Source organism: Alligator sinensis, unplaced genomic scaffold (assembly GCF_000455745.1).
Source record: "Alligator sinensis unplaced genomic scaffold, ASM45574v1 scaffold601_1, whole genome shotgun sequence".
Classification (NCBI taxonomy): Eukaryota; Metazoa; Chordata; order Crocodylia; family Alligatoridae; genus Alligator; species Alligator sinensis.
This window is the reverse complement of record NW_005841905.1, coordinates 594,713-616,763: the sequence shown is the minus strand read 5'-3', so window position 1 is coordinate 616,763 and position 22,051 is coordinate 594,713. Positions and strand designations below refer to the sequence as shown.

At 42.7% G+C, this 22,051-nt stretch overlaps 1 protein-coding gene across 2 annotated transcripts in view; it reads left to right on the top strand.

Annotated features, from left to right (window-relative positions):
* The window catches only part of PAXIP1 (PAX interacting protein 1), a 67,668-nt gene that overhangs the window by 22,298 nt on the left and 23,319 nt on the right, over positions 1-22,051 (top strand). For both annotated transcript variants that reach the window (XR_003092811.1, XM_025197787.1), the window contains exons 6-9: positions 11,798-12,445; positions 19,083-19,827; positions 20,683-20,777; positions 21,356-21,451. Coding sequence is in view for 1 of the 2 variants with exons in the window: in XM_025197787.1 (XP_025053572.1) it covers positions 11,798-12,445; positions 19,083-19,827; positions 20,683-20,777; positions 21,356-21,451 (1,584 nt within the window). In the remaining variant the exon portion in view is untranslated. The remainder of the gene's footprint in view (positions 1-11,797; positions 12,446-19,082; positions 19,828-20,682; positions 20,778-21,355; positions 21,452-22,051) is intronic.

The following is a 22,051-nucleotide window of genomic DNA, read 5'->3' as shown; positions in this document are numbered from 1 at the left end:
TGCTGCTTTTTCAGCGAAGAAAATGGGTTCACCGCTTAAAATATGTACCCCAATTTTGGGGCAGGGAGATGCAGTTGTAGGTGAGAATATAGTGTTTATGAGATTGAGGTTCTACATTAGTAAGTCTTTTTTACAGCAGAGAATGTAATTTTCTGTTTTGAATTCTATGCAGATTTATGGAGCTAGAGGAAACCCATAAGTGTTTCATATTATTTATTTAAACCTCCAGACATCTTATTTAATTTTATATAATTATCACAAGGGGGGTAAAGTAGGGATGAGCACTTTGAGTCCGGTTTGTCCTTCTGCTTTGTCATAATATAACTGAGTAATCTGGTGCAATAATATGTTTTGAGAATATCCACAGCACCAATAAAGGCTTAAGTGATCATTTTGATTAGACAGAAGGAAATAAAACAAGACCTCTAATAAGTGCCAGCAAGAACAGAAAATAGGAAAACACATCTACAAATTAAACTTATTTCTTTCTAAGTATTTTATTATGTAAATGAGCTTTGCTTCTCAGAAACTCTGGAGGGTAGTTAGCATATATTTATTCAGAATGTATCTCATTGTTAATCAGACTGTCGTTTTTAATTAGTTAATTTTTTTTTTTAAGTTTCAGATAGAACTGTGTATAAATATTGGGCCTTGAAAGGTTATTTTTTTAAACTTGCTGTGAGGAGATTAAGGTTTTTCTGTGGGACAGGTAATATTTGTAAGGGTTGTTTCCAACAAAGATGATGCTTAAGGCAAGATGACAAGAAAGGATTAAGTGGAATTTATACCCCAATTCAAATAGATTTCAATTGTTTAGGTGCCGAATAGCCTATATGAACTTAATTAAGTGGTAAAAGCTTTATGTGTGTAAAGTTCTGATTCCACATATTCCCAGAACTGCTGCCATCTCAGCTGAGTTGAGCATTTAGGGCACCTATACACGATGGACTTCTGTTCCATGCATGCTAATTAGCATGTCAGAGCAGACTCAATTGAGTCTGCTGGAGCGTGTTAATTAGCGCACACCAGCGGCCTCCACATCACGTGCATTCAGCATCCCTGCATTTCAAAATGGCAGCAGGAGCACTTTAACTAAAGCTTGTTGAATGAGCATTAGTTAAAGTGCCCCCGCCAACATTTTGAAGCACGTGACGTTGAATACACGTGTTGCTGCAGGCACTTTAATTGGAGCAGCTCTCAGAGCCACTCTAATTAAAGCACACCTCCACCCTTGAGCAAGTGTATAGACCCCCTTAGACACCAGTCTGCTGTGCAAAGCTACTGAGGATTCACAGCTATGTATGTAATATCAATCTTAAGTATCACACGGACATCAAATTCAGCCTAAGTCTAGAGAGGGGCAAAATACCTATTTGAGGAATAGTCTCTCCTCTTTCGTGTTTCTTGTTCCCTGGACTAGGTGTCTCCCACTCAGCATGCTGTGAATCAGTGCTTGTTGCCTTCCCAGTTAAGACACAGGAAACTTATGTGCCTACTTTAGGGCAGTGGATTGTATTTCTGGGGCCAGGTGCCTCACCTTGGAGTGCAAAAAATGGTCAGTGCTGCCTTGCTTAAGTCCCTTTGTTTATCTCACCTTTACTGTTGCAAGTGTAGGTGTATGTAGTTTTATCACAGGAAAAAGGGGATACCCTGAAACTACAGACTGTATGTACTTGTTTTATTCAAACATTAGTCAAACGCATGCATTTGACCCACCTTGCCATTATAAATAGTCTTGGCTGATTGTGACTATAGTAGGTTAAAAAAAACATTGAGACAGAAATGTTACTTCCAAGTACATGTGGTCCTTTCATCAAGTTCCTCTGTTAAGATGCATATAATAGAAGGGATAGTCTTCTGATTCTTTAGTTACCCTGATGTACAGTGTTCCTAGATTTTGGTATCTCTAATTGTACCTCAATATTTATCATTTGACAGATTCTCATTTACAATAAGCTGATTTTTCTTCACTCTGTAAGATCAAAGGGATATTAAACTAAGTTTAAATTAGTTTAAGGATCACTGTAAAGCTTCTCTGTCATTCTAAAACATAGTAAAAGGGGACTTGACATAATCAAGATGAATTATCTTAATATCTGCATATAGAAATCAGAATAAATGAATATGGAACTAAAATACAGCTAATGAATTTTTACCATTTTACCAGTCATCTTTACTGTGCCTCCAAATACTATCCCTCCATCTGTTATTCTTTCCGGAATCGCATGCCTTTTTTGAGAGTTTTAAGCTTATTGGACTGGTCATTATTTTGCGTTTAGTTAAGTGTCATGTCCATCTAAATCATCATAGCAATGTTACAGTACTGTTCCTTTGGAAGCTTGAGTGGGGAGGAAAAAGTGTTATTAGAGATGCATAACTTGTGTGAATTCTACTAATAGCAAGTGAATTGCCCAAGAATAACCAGAGAAGTGACAGCAGTGCTGCTGTCCTATAAGAGTGTCTGGCTGCATGGCCATAAAACTTTTCAGGAGGCATAAAGCCAATGAAACTAGGGGTCTGCTTATCCCTAGCTCATCATAAAAATAAAACCAGTTCATTTTGACAGCTGTATCCTTCCCATGGCCACCTGTTCTGTTTAATTTCCAGTATCCATGGATCTTCTTGGTTGTGGGTTGGTGAGGGAGAAGGAGAGCGGAAGTGGTGTCCTTCCTATAGAAGACCTGGTTTCTGGCATACACTAGACTGAGATATTCATAGAATCATAGAAAATTAGGGTTGGAAGGGACCTTAGGAGACCATAGTTCAACCCCCTGCTCAAAACAGGACCATCCCCAACTAGATCATCTCAGCCAAAGCTTTGTCTAGCCAGGTCTTAAAAACCTCCAAGGATGGAGAGTCCATGACCTCTCTGGGTACTCTGTTCCAGTGTTTTACTACTCTCCTGGTGAGAGAGTTTTTCCTAATCTCTAACCTAAACTTAACTTGCTGTGACCATTGCTCCTTGCTTTGTCATCTGCCACCACTGAGAACAGTTTAGCTCCATCCTCTTTGAAACAACCCTTCTGTCCCTCTGTACAGACATCACATCCTCCAGTACAGGAGTAGGGTCAAGAACCATCTCATCCCCTACTTCACCTCACTCCTTCAGCCACAACTTTGTACCAAATCAAACCCCTTGACTTCTGAAGATGATAAAATCTCCCAGGATTTAATTAAGAGACTGGCAGCAATTCTGGAGAAGTGCACACCAAAGCAGTATAGGAAAAGCTAAGCAAACTACTGGATCTTCTACAAAACATGATAACAGGTCATTTGGTGATTCAAAAAATCAGATTGTGAAACTGTCAAGATCCTGCAGTGATGTTAGCATTCTTAGTGCTGACTTCAAACCATGCAAATAAATAGTATCAGCTCTTGGCTTCTAGGTTTGAACCAATCTCCCATCACATGGGATTGGCATCTTAAGTGATCATCACATCAAGAAATGTGAGTTCTCAACAAAATCAGAAGAAAAAGAGCATTTGAACATCCTTGCTCTCTTCAGTTGGAAGTTACATTCAGAATCAAGTCTGGAGATGAGAATTCAAATTAATATTCTGAGGTATCAAGATATGACTGAGTAAAATAGTGTGCCATGTGGTGTTTAGTTAATGAAGTGCTAATACCTATACAGATGACTTCATGTTCAAAGCTTATCTTAGCAAACAGTCACTTAGTCTTGAAGATTTCTGTTTAGTTGCAGGTTTCTTTTTCTTTGGATACAATTTGTCGAGTCTCTGGTTATGGGAGGTGTAGTTTCTTTGTGGTATTCTTAGTGATCTTGCTTGGGCATCCCAGATGAACAATAGATTTACCATTCAAAGGCCACAATTTGTCAGGTTAAAATGAATGGAGAGTTAAGATTCTTATCCTTGGGGGTCTTCCATCCATCTCTCCTCCCTTATCTCCCAACCCTTCTCTCCTCCCAAGGCACTTCATAGGTATAAGGGCCACCTGTTTACGGTCACTATAGTCCACCAAAGGCTCTGGTGGAGTAGTCAGACACTGTCTAAGAGGAAACTCTTTCCATCAGCTGCCACATCTCGTCATCCCTTCCTCTGTCAGGCATCAGATTTATTTTCTTTGCTGTAATCCAGTTCTTAGAGACCTGAGTGATTACATCAGAAGGACCAAGCCCAGGATTGTATAGCAGGCAATTATCATTTCATCCCTCAATCCAAAGGAGTAGCATGCTGCCCATAAATGCTTGCAGAGATCCATCCTAGAAAATCAACATTGTCAATACCAAGTCCATTCCTTTTGGAATTACCTAGGCACCTGCATTTCCCCTGATATACATGCATGCAGCCACACAGCCAAGCTGCTTTTTATGTTCAGCACAGGTCCCCCATACATAGGTCCCTAGGTCCCAGTGAGATTCTCAAGCCAGCTGTTCCCGCACCTGGGGCATCTGATCTTGTCAGCATTCGCAGAATGCACCTTCCAGATTGGACCTTGCACGGAAGAGAGTTGGAGCTGATGCTTGGGGGTTGAGCGGTGTATGCATGTCTGTTCTGCTGCAGCTATCAGCTCAGTGGCCAGAGCACTCACCTGGCATGTGGGAGAGCCAGATTAAAGTCCCTGTTCCAAATCAGGCAGATGGGAATTTGAAAATGTTTTTCCTCTCTCTCTCAATTAAATACTCTAATCGTTGTCTTTATTGGGTATGCTTATAACTGTCAGTCCCTGGGAAAGGGTTGACCTTATCTTGCTTTTCATAGATGTTAGGGTTGGAAGGGACTTCGAAGATCATCAAGTTCAGCCCCCTGCCCCAGGGGCAGGACGTCATCTAGGGTCAAAAGATCCCAGAAAGATAAGCATCCAAGTGTTTCTTGAATGAGTCCAGAGTAGGTGCCTGCACCACTTTGGAGGGAGTCTATTCTAGGTCTTGGGGGCTCGGATAGTAAATATATTTTTTCTCATGTCCAGCCTAAAACAGTCTTGGAGGAGTTTATGACTGTTGGTTCTTGTTTTTCCTTGGGGTGCTATGGTGAACAGACGTTCCCCCAGATCCTGATGTACACCCCTTATATAAGCTGCCACCAGTCCGCCCTGAGCCTGCGCTTTTCCAGACTGAAGAGTCCCATGGCTCTCAGCCTCTCTTCATAAGGCCTATTCTCTTGCCCTCGGATCATGCACATGGCTCTCCTCTGGATTCTCTTGAGATTCTCAACATCCTTCTTGAATTGTGGAGCCCAGAATTGGATGCAGTACTCCAGCTGCGGTCTCACCAAGACCGAGTACGGCGGGAGGATGACATCCTGAGATTTACTTAGTATCATAGTACTTAAGGTCAGAAGGGACTTAAACAGATCATCATGTCTGACCCCCTCCCCCGGGCAGGAACGGGTGCTGGGATCATATCACCCCAGCCAAATATCTGTCCAGCCTCCTCTTGAAGACCCCCAAGGTAGGAGAGAGCACCACCTCCCTTGGAAGCTCGTTCCAGAGCCTGGCAGCCCTAACTGTAAAGTATTGTCTCCTGATGTCCAGCCTGAACCGTCTCTAGCATTTTGTGGCCATTATTCCTAGTAACCCCCGGTGGTGCCTCGGGGAACGGAGCCTCCCCCAGTTCCTGCTGGTCCCCCCTGATGAGTTTGTAAATGGCCACCAGATCCCCTCTCACCCTTTTCTTATGGAGGTTGAATAGGTTCAGGCCCTTTAGCCTCTCTTCGTAGGGCCTGCCCGGCTGCCTCTTGACTATGTAAGGGGCCCCTCCTCTTGACCCTCTCAACGCTAGCCACATCCCTCTTGAAGTGTGGCACCCAGAACTGGATGCAGTACTCCAACTGTGGCCTGACTAATGTCGCATAGAGGGGGAGGATCACCTCACTGGACCTGCTTGTGATGCATCTGTAGATGCACGACAAGGTGTGGTTAGCCTTACTGACTGCTTCCTTGCATTGGCGGCTCATGTTCATCCTGGAGTCAACAATGACTCCAAGATCCCTTTCTGCCACCGTGTATACAAGAAGGGTGTTCCCCAGCCAAAGGTGTGTTTCAGGTTCCTTATTCCTCGATGCAGCATCTTGCAGTTGTCTGCATTGACTTCCATTCAGAAACATCTATGGATGCAAGCCAGAGTTTTGTTTGCTTTACCAGCTGCAACATCTCATTGGTGGCTCATGTTCATCTTGTGGTCAATCATGACCCCCAAGTCTTTCAGCCATGGTGCTAGCAAGCATAGCACTGCCGAGCCTGTAAGTATGCTGCGGGGGGTTTTCTCCGAGGTGCAGTACCTTACATTTATTAGTATTGAACGTCATCAGATTTATATCCGCCCACTTACTAAGTTTATCCAAGTCAACCCGGATCGCTAACCTGTCGTCAGGTGTGGACACTATGCCCCAAAGTTTAGTGTTGTCAGCAAACTTAGCCAGTGTACTTCTGACACCAATGTCCACATCATTGATAAAGATGTTAAAGAGAACTGGTCCAAGGACAGAGCCTTGGGGGACACCGCTGATCATGGAGCGCCATAATGATTCGCTACCATTGACTACTACTCCCTGGGTCCAACCTGAGAGCCAGTTTCCCAGCCATCAGACTGTGGTGTAGTTGAGGCCACAGTTGGCCAATATTTCCATGAGGAGGTCATGGGACACCAGATCAAAGGTTTTTTTTAAAGTCCAGATATATGATAAACCTACATGTTCTAGGCTATTGTACAGTGGAGATCAGGAGTGTCAGAAAACAGCCTGTGGCCCAGATTCTGTCCATTGAGCTGCTCTCTGGCCTCCCGGACCACTGGTGGAAATTAGGGCATGTGGTCAGGGGAAGTGGCCTGCCAAGGAATCTAAGGACTTCAGGCCCCAGGGCAGTCGGCGGTAGGAGGGTGAGGGCTCACACATCCATGGTCACTCTCCGGTCGCCTTGCCTGTTGCCACTGCTGTGGCCGCACCTTCCCAGCCGCTAGCTCCCACCACATGCCCTGTACTGCAAATGAAGCAGAAGTTGCTGCCATGGCATAGGACATAGCTGCAATGCAGAGAATACAGCGAGGAGTGGAGCTGCTGCCACGGCCACTTCCTTGTGCTGGATCCAGCCTGCAAGGAGCCTCACAGTCCGGATCTGGCCCAGGGCACAAGGTGAGTTTGACATCCTTGGCATAGCGATGGAGCACTCCAGCTACTGGGGAGAACGTTCTACAGATGAATCGATTTTATTGGGAGGATATGTCTTGTTACTCAGTCTGACTTTTTTCCTCTGGGTTTCATCCAATGAATCCTTTTAGAGACCCCCTCAGGTATTCATAGGCTGCTTTTTCCTCTTAAACTTCACTCCTAACTTAAAGTCTGAACAATACGACAAACGTTTGTGGGCCAGACTTTCAGAAAGTGGCATCTGCTTTGTACCTGCAATTTGACTAAGGTACAAATGAAAGACTTAGATATCTGAATGACTAAATTACTTCTAGAGTTATTTACGCTTGCAGATGGCAGGCACAGAAAGGGAGTCCCAGTGAAGGCTGGAGTGAAAACCGGGTCTTCTTTTTCCTGTGTATGTGTCTGTGTCTGGGGGGAAGGGTCTGGGATGGGGGCGTTAATCTTAAATGAGAATGGTCATAAAGGAAAAGAGATTACCTCTTATTTAGCCTCATGTTCTTGAGCTTTCCTTGGAAGAGGTCAAAGTTGCCCCCATTGAGTCTGGCTTCTATTTAGAAATACTTTTGTGTTATCTCAACAATCAGTCTACAACCCCAAAGAATAAAGCAGGCTAGCTAATAGCGGCATTAAACCTACTTCCTGCACGTGTGACAATCCTGCCAGCCCAAATGGTTTTATTGGCCATAAACAATAGGATGTCCGCCTTTTAACACTGTGGTAGGAAGTATGGTGGAGTTTAAAGCCTCATTATGGATTTGTCCAAAAGCTTGTAACACATTTGGGCTGTTTGTGTGAGTTTAGCTACTTTCATAGGTTTACTAGGTGGGTTTGTTTGGTTTTTTTGCAAAGCTGTTTACAGACACAGTGACATGACAATTGTTTTGATGCTGTAGTGTAAAGTTTCAAAAGTATTTGGCATGGTAACTTTAAAAATACGTACGCTCAGCAAACCGGGACTCTTTGATTTTGAAATAAAATTGAGAATTTGATGTTTTGTTCTCCACATAGCAGGTTTACGGGAGCGCACAGCACATAAGTGATTTTTGTTTGTTTTCAGGTCCCACAAATTAATAGATTGCTGCCTCCCATTCCCAGTGATGCCCCAGCATTCCTTATGTTGGTGACGTCACAGGTCTGCAGCACTCTGCTGGGGCATGGAGCCAGCCTGTAGAAGGTCAGGTTTGGCATAGTTCTGTGTTTTTGTCTTTTTTTTTTTTTTTAATGCTGCTTTTGGGATTTAAAATCCTTTGGGAGTTAAAATCTTAAAAATATGGCATGACACAGCTTTGTAGGTTTTCTCATGGAAAAAAAAGAGTTTGATTCTCTTAAGCTGACCTTATGCTCCAGAAAGATTCCTTTGTGGCTTTGCTCTCAACAAAGGGATGATACATGCATTGTTTGGCGCGGAAGCCAGCCATCTGTTGTTTTATAGGCATTTAGTGCGTTGGCTTTGCAATTAGTTCGTTTTTAAAAATCTGTTCAGATTGGATTTTTAACATATTTTTATTTTGCCAGAATTTAGAGATGTTGCAGGCAGGAACATGGCCTGTTGTTACACTGTGCTATACAAATGTACTAAAAGAGACAGTCTAATCTTTAAAGAGATTATGATTTAAATATATAAAACAGAAGGTGTAGAAGAAGGGAATGAAATACATACCTTCTTAGGCTGAATTTTCAAAGGGGTTTAAGGGTACTAGACACCAAATTAATGTTGGCAAAGTGCCTGATTTCATGAACCCCTTTTGAAAATGCATATAATGTCAAAGTTCTAGATTGCTAGGGCTATATAATAATGTCAAAGTGGTGGATTACTTTTAAAGTCAGATAGCACTTTTAATATGGTAGTGAATCCTTTTAATTTAAACATTTAAATTTAATCCTGTTTTACCATACACACGGTTTGAAAAAAATGAACTTTCTGTTTAATGATTAGTTTATTTCAATCATTTTCTGATACTGAAAGAGATCCTTTTAAAAGAATAAAATGTTGCTACTTTAACAATATAGCCTGATCAGAGTTTTCTCTTAGCAGTAGTGTTTTGGTTTTTCTATTGGAGGCCTAGATTCAAAGAAGATCATTCCCTCAGTTATATCTGGTCTATTTTGATACAATATAAGAATTTTAAGAAGCAATTTAAGAAGTAGTTCACCACTTTGTTTTCCTGTTTTCTTTGCTATTATTTAGAAGAGACTTAACTCTTTGCTAAATATGGAGAAATCCTTATATCCTACTACAAAAGGAAAGAAATGTTCAAAGAGTGTTTAAGAGTTGGCATATATAAAATGGCATGTTTTAGTTATTACTGCAGTGCTCTGGTTACGCTCCAGGATGTACTTTCACTCTGAAGCTGCAGTCATCTGTAACTTCTTAAACATTAACCTTTTGGAAAATGAACACGGTTATGCTTGATATCTCTTCACAAGTGTAATATTTTAAATTTGGGGGAGGGGGAAAATCAATGTAGTTTTGGTCAGGCAGGTTGCATCTTTGCTCAGATTCTCTTTGACAATGAAGAATTTAAAATGTGTGGCTTTTGTTTTTCCTAAGTGGTATAGTTGTAATTTTGAATGTGGATAAGTTTAAATCAAAATTAAATAAGTTTTTAATCAAAGTTCCTTATTTGAAGAAGTTGATTCAAAACAAGCTACTCATAACAATACATTTAGCCCTGTAAAATACGTTACGCACCCAATTTAAGCTCACGCTAGTTCTGATGCCTATATATATTTGATAGTCACTGATGGCATGGCTTTCTCTGGTCTAGTGAATGACATGACTGCATCTTGTCTCCCAGGTTTATAAATCTTGTAAATAGTTTGAAAATTTTTGATCAGGATGAACATAGTTCAGCATCACTTCTCAACAAGAATTCTCTAACCTTTTCACTGGACAATACTTTTAATACGGGGTATCTAATAAACTAGTGATGAGAAAGTTGTTCAGGTGCATCCACAAATAAATACATAACTATAGAAATTGCAGTAGTTTGGAATAGACAGGACCACAGTTGGTTGCTTGAAAACATTTGGCCTTACTTGACATAATATGCATGATAATCAGGGATCTGGGTTTTCTATTTCACACAGAAAAATGGGGGGAAAAACACGTGTTTTCCCTTTTACCTGAGAAAAAAACGCAGATTTTTCAGTTTTGCAAAGAGCCGTCTGCAGGCTGGCAGATTTCCAGCCTGCAAGGGGCTGGAGGGAGCGGGAGGGGGTGCATGTACATGAACGTGGCCCCAGGCAGCCTGGAGAGCAGCTCCCACAGGTAAGTCTGTTGGGGGAAGAGAGGTGGATTGAAGCCCCCAGAGGGAGGGAGGGAGTTAGGTGGAGGTGGGGCTGCTGCCCCTCCGGGTAGTGCATGGAGCTTGGGGCCCAGGGCTGGAATGCATAGCTGCAGGGCCTGGGCAGGGAGTGGGATGGAGCAGAAGGGCTGGCTCCCTGCTGTGCGCACACTCCCGGGTAGGGGGCATGTGCCCCCCAGATTTGTGCATGGGGTGGGGCCTCTGTGTCCCAGCTGGCGGGACCTGTCATGGCAGGGCAGAGCAGGGACGGGCAGGGAAGCTTCTTGCTGCTGCGAGCCCTGCACTGCCCTGGCAAACCACCCCCTGCCCGCCCGGCAGGAGCGGGGGTGGCAGTGCAGAGTTGTGGTCCTCGCTGCTGCCAGGTGGGGATGGGGGCACCTTGCCAGGGCAGTGCACGGCTTGCAGTGCCAAGGATCTTCCCTACCTGATCCCGCTCTGCCCTGCTGCGCCGGTCCCACCCACTGGGATATGGAGGCCCCAGGAGAGGGCAGCAGGGTAGGGAGCCCGAGCTTGCAGCAGGCAGCCTGCCCCTGCCCCCCATGGGCTCCACGCTGGCTGTGCCACCTATTGGGGAAGGGGAGCTCTGTGCTCTGTTCTGCAGCAGCCACCGGCTCCTGTGGGTGGCAGCTGGGGCGCGGGCACTGCTGCAGGGGACAGGGCTGCAGGGTCTCTGGCCCTGTAGCTCTGGCAGCTGGGGGGCCCCCTGGCAGGGCTGTGGGTTGGGGGCGAGGGTCACCAGCAGGGCTGGGAGGCTGCAGGTGGGGAGTGAGGGGCACCCACAGGGCTAGGGGGCTGTGGGTGGGGAGTGAGGGGCCTGGACCTGCGTCCTGATGAGTGAAGGGGACAGAGGGAGCTCTGATTTTCTATTATAAAAAGAAAACAAGATCAAATACCAAACTGTATAGGTATTTGGAATTTATTTTATTATAGTGATTTGAAGCACTTGGTAGGCTTCCAAATTGCTTTAATGTGTTTAATATATCAGTAAAACATTGTGTTCAGGTGATACCTATATAAATATATGTATAGATATATATAGTGGCTTTTCATTTTAATTGTGGATTTTCTGGGTTTTATCAGAGAATGTGATTTTTAAACCGAGAAAACTAAGCTCCCTGTTGATAATTATTGAAGCTTTTTTGATTTGAGCTCTATCAAAGGTTATTTGAAACTGTTCAGTTGCTACTGTTTTAGGTAGTCTTAAGTAGTCATATGCTCTGAAATAAAAAGTTGTTAATTGTGGGGTAAGCTGCTTATGTACTGAAGCATATTTGATGGTAGGATTTGTCAACATCACTAAGAATAATTAAATCTCATCTGAATACGAGTGAGAGGGGAAATGTCAAACTTTGTTTATAACAGTCTCTTAAATTTTCTCCCCAGGAAAAATATGAATGTGCTTGTAAACGAGAGAGCATTAAAATTGTGACACCTGACTGGGTACTAGACTCTATATCTGATAAAGCTAAAAAAGAAGAGATACCTTATCATCCTCGTCTAATTGTATACGAGGAGGAAGAAGAGGAGGAAGAGGAGGAGGAAGAGGAAGAAGCAGAAAATGAAGAACGAGATTCCCCAAATGAAGCTAGTACAGATGAAAAATTATCAAGCCCAGCATCTTCTCGAGAAGGCTCGCCTTTGGGTGACCGAGCTTTTTCACCCAAATCTGTTAGTGCTGATAAAACAAAAGGGGAACTGATGTTTGATGATTCTTCAGATTCCTCTCCAGAAAAGCAAGAAAGGAATTTGAACTGGACACCAGCTGAAGTTCCACAGACATCTACAGCAAAGCGCAGATTGCCTCAGGGCAAGGACTCTGGGTTAATTAATTTATGTGCCAATGTTCCTCCAGTACCAGGCAATATTTTGCCACCAGAAATCAGAGGTAATATTATGGCTTCAGTACAAGGGACCCAAAGCTCTGAACGACCAGAAATGATGGCTACATGGAGTCCAGCTGCACGGACATTAAGAAATATTACTAATAGTGCTGATATTCAGCAGATTAATAGACCATCAAATGTAGCACATGTAAGTGTTGAATTTTTAACTTATAAACTATTGTGCATTTTATTAGGAGCTAAGTCTTCTAAGAATATTCTTTCCTTTTGAAACCCACAAAATGTAAAGTGCTCCCAAGTTCTGTATAGATTGCAGATAGATTTAAATATATCCCAAGATAGACTCTTTATTTTTTTCTCTTGTAAAACCAAAAACAGTGGATTGATGGAATATATGAATTAATGATGTTAAAACAGAATTTAACTGATCTTTGATACCTAGGTTCTTTTTATTTATTTCCCTTCAGCTTGTTCTTATTTATGTTTAGTGATATACTGTCTGTGCTGGCAGGAGCACAAAAAATGATTCATAGACTTCAGACTATTTAGCCAGTAGAGTTGCACCAAACTTCATAAACTTGAAGCCTTCTGCCCAGCTGTAATATATTTCCAGTTTTGCATTTGTAGTGTTTTGTACCACTGGGTATTTGTTAAATTGTGCAGTACACTCAAGGTACAATTGCAAAAGCCATAAGTTGCAGCTGGTTCTCTCATGTGCCGCGCATTTACTATATTAGCTATAACAAAGCTTGCACTGAATTTCTTTTGAAAGAGAGTAATGATGTATATGGGGAGCACATTTATGGACTTTTATACATGTGTTCTGGGACGCGTTGCTAGGCACTTTAATTAGCAAGCGGTGCTAATTAAAAACACCTGCGCAGCATGTGCATCAATAACCCCATGCTGAAAAAATTGCGGTGGGGTGCTTTGAACTAAAGCTTATCGAATGTGTTTTATTTCATAGTACCCTGCTGCCGTTTTTTCAGCACAGGGACGCTGATACACATGACGTGGAAGTCTGTGCTGTCAGAGCACATCAATTTCTGTGCTCCAGCAGACTTGATTAATCGAGTCGGCTCCGATGTGCTGGATTTCCAGCACGTTGGAGCAGGCTCTCCGCACATCTGTAGGAGCTCCATGCTATTAGATTTAATCAAATTAGGGGTTATTTAGTCCAGCTTCTCATGCAAAGGCAGGATGTACTATTTGTAAACCATACTAGATCTCAGTCCAGCCTCTTAAAAACTGTCAGTGAAGGAGATTTCATGGGCAGCTAGTTTCATTCCATTGTTCTTATGGTTAGGAAGCTTTTTAATTCTGTTTAATTTTAAGTCTGCTTTGCTGCTTAAATCCTCTGTTTCATATTCAGCCCTTGTAGCAAAAGATAGTTTTCCCCCTCCTCTTTCTGCAGGCTTTCAGATTTGAAAGCTCCTGCCATGGCCCCCCCTTAATCATCTTGGCCGTGTCCAGATGACCGTGGCCATGCACTATGTGATGCTGCAAAAGCATCAGCATCACCGAATGCCACACATTTAGATGTTCTCCGTGCTCCAAGGGCGCACTGCCTGTGTATGTTCTGCTCCGCTTTTTTTTTTTTTTTTTTTACCCCGGCAGGTTTTTTGTTTTTTGTTTTTTTTGACCCCTGGCTATCCAGGGGTCAAAAAACCCACAAAAAAAAAAGTAGAGCCAGGCCGCCCAGAGCCATGCCCTAGTTGTTGGCCAAGCTTTGCACGGCAGAATTGCCACTGCTGCAGCCCCGTGAGGAACCCAGGTAAGGCTGCTGGAGCCATCTCAGTGGTGGCCCCAGGCTCCCCTACCCCACCCGGGGTGACTTACCGCGTGCAAAAGTACACATGGCACACGCCTTCCCTGCGGGGATGAGTAGCGGTGGTGTAAGGTGCACTGTTGCTACTTGTCCCCAGGGAAGCAAACATCCACGCTCATCTGGACACGGCCCTTTTCTCCAAACTTAAATGTACCTAGTTCCCCCCAGGCTTACCTCCTATGGTTTGCATTCCAGTCCCTTTATCATCTTTGTCACTTGCCTCTGGGTCATCTCTATTTTCTCTATATCCTCAAAATGCAGATTCCAGAACTAGAAATAGTACTTCAACAGAGGCCTAACCAGCACTAACTGGTACTTTCACCTCTGGTGTCTTGCATGCAGTAATTCTGCTAATGCAGCCCTAAGTTGCACTTGCATTTCAGTATACATTTCAGAATTGCAAAATTGCATTTCAGTGATGCATGTGGAAAAATGAATAGATAGAGAGCTATGCTACCACATTTTTTTTGTATTTATAGACAGGTACATTTTATTAAGATGATTATAACTAGTGCACTTCAGGCACTAGGAGCTTTCAGATTTTGGTTTTTGAATGCCTATGTCACATTTTCAGAAAAGTGATTTAAGCTTCAAATCCCTTTTATGAATGTAGCTCTTAAGTGAAATGTTAAGTATCATGGAAAATCACAAAACGCATGCTCAGCTCCTGGCTGACATTCAAGGTGCATTATTTCTCAAGGTACCTAAGTTTCTTCCAGTGGGAATATATACAACTACCCACTCCTGAGTTGTTCACTGCCCTAGCTCATGCCCAGTTCCCATCAAGATCCAAACCAGGTGTTCTTTAACTGTGATGCCTAGTCCAGTAGCCATTCTCCAGACCCACCTATCAGGTCAGCCTTACACAAATGACCGCTGGACTTCTGTATTCGACTGAGTGCATGATTATGCTGAGTAGCTCTGCAGTTAGGGTGCTTACCCGAGAGGTCAGAGACCTAGTCTCAGATTCTCGCTGTGCCTGATTTGGATTGGGGATTTGAAGCCAGGGTTCCTGCATCCTGGAGCGAGTCCTTATTACATTAAGCCATTTTGGGCTCCTGATCTGAATCTCATTCGATCTCTCCTGCTATAGTTGTTTCAGCTTGTATAAATAATATTCATAGAGCTTTAGAAGGCAGTTAACTTTATTGGGCTTTTACTTGGGTTACAAGAGGCCTGTTTTGAAGTCTCCAATCTCCCTAATATGGAGCTGGGATTTAAAAGCAGTTCTCCCATAGCTCCAGAAAGTGCCCAAACCCTCAGGAAGAGATGGGTCTTTCCTCTCTTATGTGAGAGGGACGGGGGCGACTTGGCCTGTATGTGCAACTCCAGGTAAGGTTTTACCCCTGAAAATCCCAGGTCACGTCCATCTCTTCTACGCTACCTACTGTCTACCTGAGGTGGCTCTCAGCTCAGCCAGCTAACATGAAGCCAGTTAATGTATGTGAAGCTGAAAGCTGGGTATTTTGCTGGAGCAGCAAGTGTGTCTGGTGGGTGAGCTATGATGATGAGCTTTGCTCCCAGGTTCCCTTGTAGAGTCAGCCCTGGGATGACTCTGGGAGATTTTACACCTTAAAATTTTGCGTGTTGTGTCCTGCAGAGTATGTGATGTTTTGGACTTGGGGTGGAGGCCAATAGTCAGATCTCAGCCTAGTAGATTAATTCCAGTGCTATACTGTGTGCTATACTGTGTGTGGTGGATTTCTTTGTTTATGTACCTTTTATATTAGTGTTCAGAGGCCACAATGGGGTTAGGTTGCCTTTTTGCTGGGTACTGACCAGCATACACTAATAAGTTCCTGCCTGAAAAAAATGATGAGAAACAACTGGAAAGGGAAGACTAGAGTAATGAAGCTATTTTGCATAATTATTTATAATAAATGCTACCCCATCATGAGAGTCTAGGGCATCTAATGGGCTTTACTGCAGGGGAAGACAGGACCATGTTTAATAATCTTTCATATCGGAAAACAAAACCAGGTGGACTGAAAAATGGATTGAACGTGCTAACCTCTGTTAGGTTTATTTGTAAAGACAAATAAGACATGTACTAAGTGTGGAGAAATCACCCCCTAGTCTGTGTCTGCTGTAAGCAGGCAGCCCCTGCCCCCATCTGTTCCATTTACCACTGAGCTGTGACCTGGGCTGGAGACATTCCTGTGGGAGGGGGAGCTCGTTCTCTCGTCCTGTGTAACCTTAAACCCTCACCTGAGGTTGGTGATGTTTTTTCAGACTGACCAACTGGCATCAGCCGTGGTGTGAAGATACTGATTTGGGGTGGAAATTAGTGATGAGGTCACGACAGGGATATATAAGGTCCTTCTTCCTAGAAGGAGAAGGGGGGACATGTTTTGGGGACACAGCCAGCAAGCCATGCTGCCTGTAGAGCAGGCTCAGTCAGCCCTGGGATGGAATTGTGAGTAATTTACCTGAAATGTAGTTGGGAATTCAGAATCTAATGTTTTAGTCGCTTGTCAAAAGGCTACCACGCCATTTGTTTGCTCTGGGATTTTCTTTTAATACTTCTTAGACTTGTACCCCTCCCCAAGCCTACCCTCTCTACCCAATAAAGTTAGCAAGCCTTGCGGTACATGCTTGAGTGGGATTGGGCCAGCCTTCTTGCTCCCTTGGCTTAGCTGACTAAGGGAGGCTACTTTCTAGGCTTCAGGCAAATAGAAGCACCCCAAGGTCTGCAGGGCCTATGTATCCTGGGCAGCATAGGGCCCAGACAGAGACCTGACTCCGGGTGGTGGCAGCAGTTATCCCAAGCTTGCGGGTGTGCTTCAGGAAGGGGGTTGGCCAGAAGTTGGTGCCCCTGGAGAGGCATCCGAAGCTTGGTTTTTGGCAGGGCACAGCGAAGTGGGTGTCTCTGCTCAGGAGTCCCCCTACTGGCCACCACACTAAGTATATGGGTCACTGAATACAGTAGTGGCTTCATAGATTTCATAGACTTCTCTTCTAGCAAGGAATAGTTCCCATTGGTAGGTGGGAGCTGTTATGATTCCTAGCCCTAGTAACCTCTCATCCACTAACATGCATGGATGGTTGGATAGATACCTGGCTGGGGTATTATGATCCCAGCACTCGGTCCTGTCCAGGGCAGGGGGTCAGACTTGATGATCTGTTCAGGTCCCTTCTGACCCTAGAAACTATAAAACTATGGACAGCACCATTGCAGAAGAAATGTCATTCTGTGTTGTTCTTGAAGGCTGAAGTCACCAAACCCTTGAAGATAACTATAAAAAGTAAAAGAGAGCCTCCAGCATTTACTTCATAACAAAAAAGGTTCTTTAGAGAAGTTAAAGAATTGCACAAGACAGTAGTAGAAAGGGATAATATATTATCTTAAAACATAAAAGTTTAAGTGCAAGCTATTTTATAGTCTTATTGGTTCAATGTTTATGCAGTGAAGTGGGATAATAAACCATGTCTACTCATTTCAGTATAATTTTTAGATGCCTCAAGAAGGCAGTGAGATTCGTGAGCGAGTAGTTTGTAATACAAACTATTCTAACTTCCTATGGCTTTTTACAGGTTAGAAGTAGAATATTTTTTACTGTTGGAAAAGAGTTCATTGTTGCCTTTTAGTATACATTCTAATATTACTGGCAGTTTGTCTAGTTCTCTCTTTTATTTGCTATTTTTTAAACAAATACATGTGACAATTTTTGGCTTCTGTTTAATGAAAAACAAGCTTTGTGAACAAAAGCCTCAGAAATTTTAGGTGAGTGTTGCCTTTGGTATAGACATGCTACATTTTAACAGGTGTTTAATTTTTTTAAACAGTTTCTAACATCTGTCTCATTCTAGTAACTTTACTTTTTAGTTTTAGAAGACATCCCAGAACAGACACGTCCATGGCATCACAAATGCTGCTGTTACAGCGCTACTAGCTTTCTCAATACGGAACAATGCATTGTGGGATGTAGTCAAAAGGAAGAACAAAACCCCCCCTTGAGATATGCCAAAAGGATCATAGGTTCGTAGCAGGGCTGGAAGAGACCTCATGAGGCCATTTAGTCCAAGCCCCTGCTGAAAGCAGGATTAGTCTTGACTAAACCCATCCCAGTCAAGTGTTGGTCTAATGCAATGGTGTTCAACTTCCAGGCTTTAGTGCCATGTGGTTCAGCCTGTGGGGCTCCTCATGAGTCTGTAAGGGGGGGAGCGGTAGCAGCATTAATTGCTCCCAGAGCCATAACAATAAATGCTGCTGCTGCTCTCACCACCAAATTTCTGGATTGTGGGTCTGTGAGCCACATTGAACGTGCAGACCAACCCCACACTGCTCATGTGGCCCATGCGCCTGGAGAGCTTGAGCACCACTAGTCTAAGCTGCTCTTGAAAATTTCCAGGGTTGGAGATTGCACAGCTTCCCAAGGCAGCCTTCTTCCAATGCTTGACCACCTTCATTATCAAAAAGTTCCTTCTAATCTCCAGCCTAAATTTCCTCTGCTGCGGTTTGAGACTGTTGCTCCTAGTCTTGATGGGGAAGCTGTCTTATACTGAATTCCTCCATACAGTTTAGAAAATTGGGACATTTTTACAGATTTGGGGAGATAATTTGTCTTTCTTATTTTCTTTAAAGTTTAGCTGTATGGGCCAATAGACTCTAAAGAGTAAAAGCCCATTTGTTTTCATTTTTCTTCTGAATAAATGTAACCTATGGAGTTGAGGCATCTGAGCATGATTAACAAATGTTGTAAATATCATATTTTTATTCAAGATACTGTCAAGAGTTTTGGATTGGATTCTTATTTTAGACTCATGCTAAAATGTTCTTTGCCATGTCATGCACTATATATGCTCTTTCATTTTAGATAGTTGTTACTGCACTGATTTAAATCACAAAACAATATTAAAGGTTCTATTGATTTTGAATTGTATGTAAAATAAGTTCGCTATATTAATTGTTTTTTTAAAGTCATTTTCACATTTGTGCTTTGTTTTGTTGTATGTGGCTGATGACATAAAGGTTACAAGAGTAATCTTTGTTTTCTAGATCTTGCAATCCCTTTCAGCACCTACAAAAAGTTTAGAGCAACAAGTCAATCACAGCCAACAGGGACACCCAAATGCAGTGTTGTTTAGCCAAGTGAAATTAACTCCAGAGACACATTTATTACAACAACCCCATCAAACCCAGCAACAACAGCACCACCCTCTTTTACACCTGCAGCCTCAACAACTGATGCAGCTGCAGCAACAGCAGCAGCAGCAACAGCAGCAGCAGCAGCAACAACCACAAATTTCCCAACAGCCTTTCCCACAGCAGCAGACGCATCAGTTTTCACAACAGCAACAGCAAGTTCATCAGCAACACCAATTTGCACAGCAGCAGTTACAGTTTCCACAGCAACAGCTACATCCACAGCAGCTGCACCGGCCTCAGCAACAGCTGCAGTTTCAGCAGCAGCATGCTTTACAACAGCAGCTGCATCAATTACAACAGCAGCAACTGCAACAGCAGCAGCTGCAACAACTACAGCAACAGAACCTGCAACAACAGCAGCAGCTGCAGCATCAGCAGCAGCAGATCCAGCAACAGCAGTTGCAGCAGCAGCACCTGCAGAGATTACACCAACAGCATCAGCAGCAGCAAATGCAAAATCAAGCATCACAGCACTTGACCCAAGCATCACAAACACTACAGCATCAAGTTCCAGCCCAGCAGCCCCAACATCACCAGCAACAGCAGCCGCAACTGCAGCAGCAACAGCTCTTTGGACACGACCCAGCAGTAGAGAGTTAGTGATGATTTTATGATCCTTAATGTGATGCCTGGTGATATGAAAGGATGTTAGGTTAAATAGGTTATGTTTTTGATTAAGAACTTAAAGGAAGTAATTGTATGTTTACAGTATGCCACTGCATTGCCTAGGCACCATGGGATGGACCTCATTCTAGTAAGTATTGCACACACGGAGCGGTAAAACAAAAGACTGTTCCAAACTCTGGATGTGGCAGAAGTACTGAAACACCTTTTAATGTCTAGCATCTAAATGCATGAATTGTGCAATGGCTGTGGTGTTAGTCCATGTCTACTGTCCATTTTTTGAGAGGGACAGAAGTTTTCAAAGAGGGGACCTAGTTAGGGAAGAGTCCTGGAAAGGCTGGGGAAACTAGATAGCTCAAAAGATTGGTGTTGGGATATCAACTTTTCACCTCCTGTAGTGCCATGTCAAATTCTGCCTGTGCTGGTAACAGCAGGAAGGTTTTTCATTTTTGTCTGTCTATTGGTGGTCTTTGTGAAATAGCTTATGGTTCTCTGCCCTGTTAATCACGTCATATTACAAAAAGTATGTATGGGCTGAACTATACATTTCTTTAGATGACCAGGATTTCAGTGGCTATCACTGGATATTTTCATGGATATCACTTTTTAAAATCTTTTGAGGGCTGAGTTATCCACAAAATTTATATATATGTTGATTTTATTATTCTGTTGTAGTTTATAATTGATTTATATATAATCAATCCAAAATGTATTTATTCCATAGTTTGGTAGTGGGAAATAAATAATACAACAAATATGGTCTGAGATGGATATCTCCAAACTCTTGGTTTATAATTCTGTTCTTTCATGTGCCAAATTATTCTAGTTCCAGAAGATTTTTTTCTACTGGGCTGCGTGTTTGCAATTGCTGACTATCCAGAACAGATGTCTGATAAACAACTGCTAGCGACCTGGAAACGGGTAAGATTTTGCTTTGTTCAAAAGAACTAAATTGATACAGCATGGTGGTTGATCAGTAAAATCATGAAGAATAAAGGTTGCGTGCACCATTTTTTAAAACCCTGATAATTTTCTCGTTACCAATTCTGTGTGTGACCCGTATGCACATATTATATGTCCCGTGTTATATGATCTAAAACAGCGGTGCACAACCTCTGGCCTGAGAGCCAAATCTGCCCTGCAGCGTTTGTCATCTGCCCCATGCAGCTTCCCGTGGGTCTGGAAGTTTGGTGGTGGGAGAATGGTAGGAGTGTTAGTTGCTCCTAAAGCTGAGGCACGTAATGCTGTTTCTCTCTCCTTCAAAAATAAATAGTCTTAAATCATGCCAAGGAAAGGCCTTCTCAAGTAACATTTGTAATAATTATGATTTGTCTGCATATAAGAATGCTCTGTTGTTTTTAATTATGGCTCCAACTCTTGAGATTCAAAAAGACTCTGCTAAGAAGAGCAGTTGGCCCCAATTGAAACTGTTGATTTGTTAGGTTAAAATTTAAGAGTAAATTGTAGACATTAAAAGTTTAGCTTTTTTGGTTTACCAGATAATCCAAGCACATGGCGGCACTGTGGATCCTACACTAACAAACAGATGTACGCATCTTCTCTGTGAAAGCCAAGTCAGTAATATGTACGCTCAGGTAAGCAAAACAATAATATGACTTGACACACTTTTGTTTTGAAGATTTACTAAGAAATGCCAGTGCTTGCAGCTTTTTTGAACATAAAATAGTATGGGTCCAGACTTTCCAGCTTCACTAAGTCAGAAGTTCTGTTGTAGTTTATAGAATTTTGTCTTGGTAACAAGTACAGGCTGTATCACAATATTAATAACTCGATAGTTCAATGGGGAAAGAAGATAGCTGAAAATACAAATCAGTCAAAATTATTAGATTTATGGTGTAATGGAAACCATCTTGTTGTGTGGAGCAGCAGTGCAAAGAAGAATTATGGAACCCTGCATTTAAAAAGATTAGAAAGTGATATTTAGACTGGCCTAACACTTAAAATGCCAGTGCAGGTTGTTGCTCTCCCAGGAGAAACTTGAGTATCTGCACAAGGCTGTAGTTATATTACATCTTTGTACCTATAAAAGCGATCTAGGGTTTCCTGACCCAAGGCTGAAGTCTGTACCTAACTTGTATTGACATACGAACCTTTACATTCTGTTTAAAATAAAGGGCATTGTTACACGTGCTGTGGGAGTGGGGGGCACTTTAATTAAAATGGCTCCAAGAACC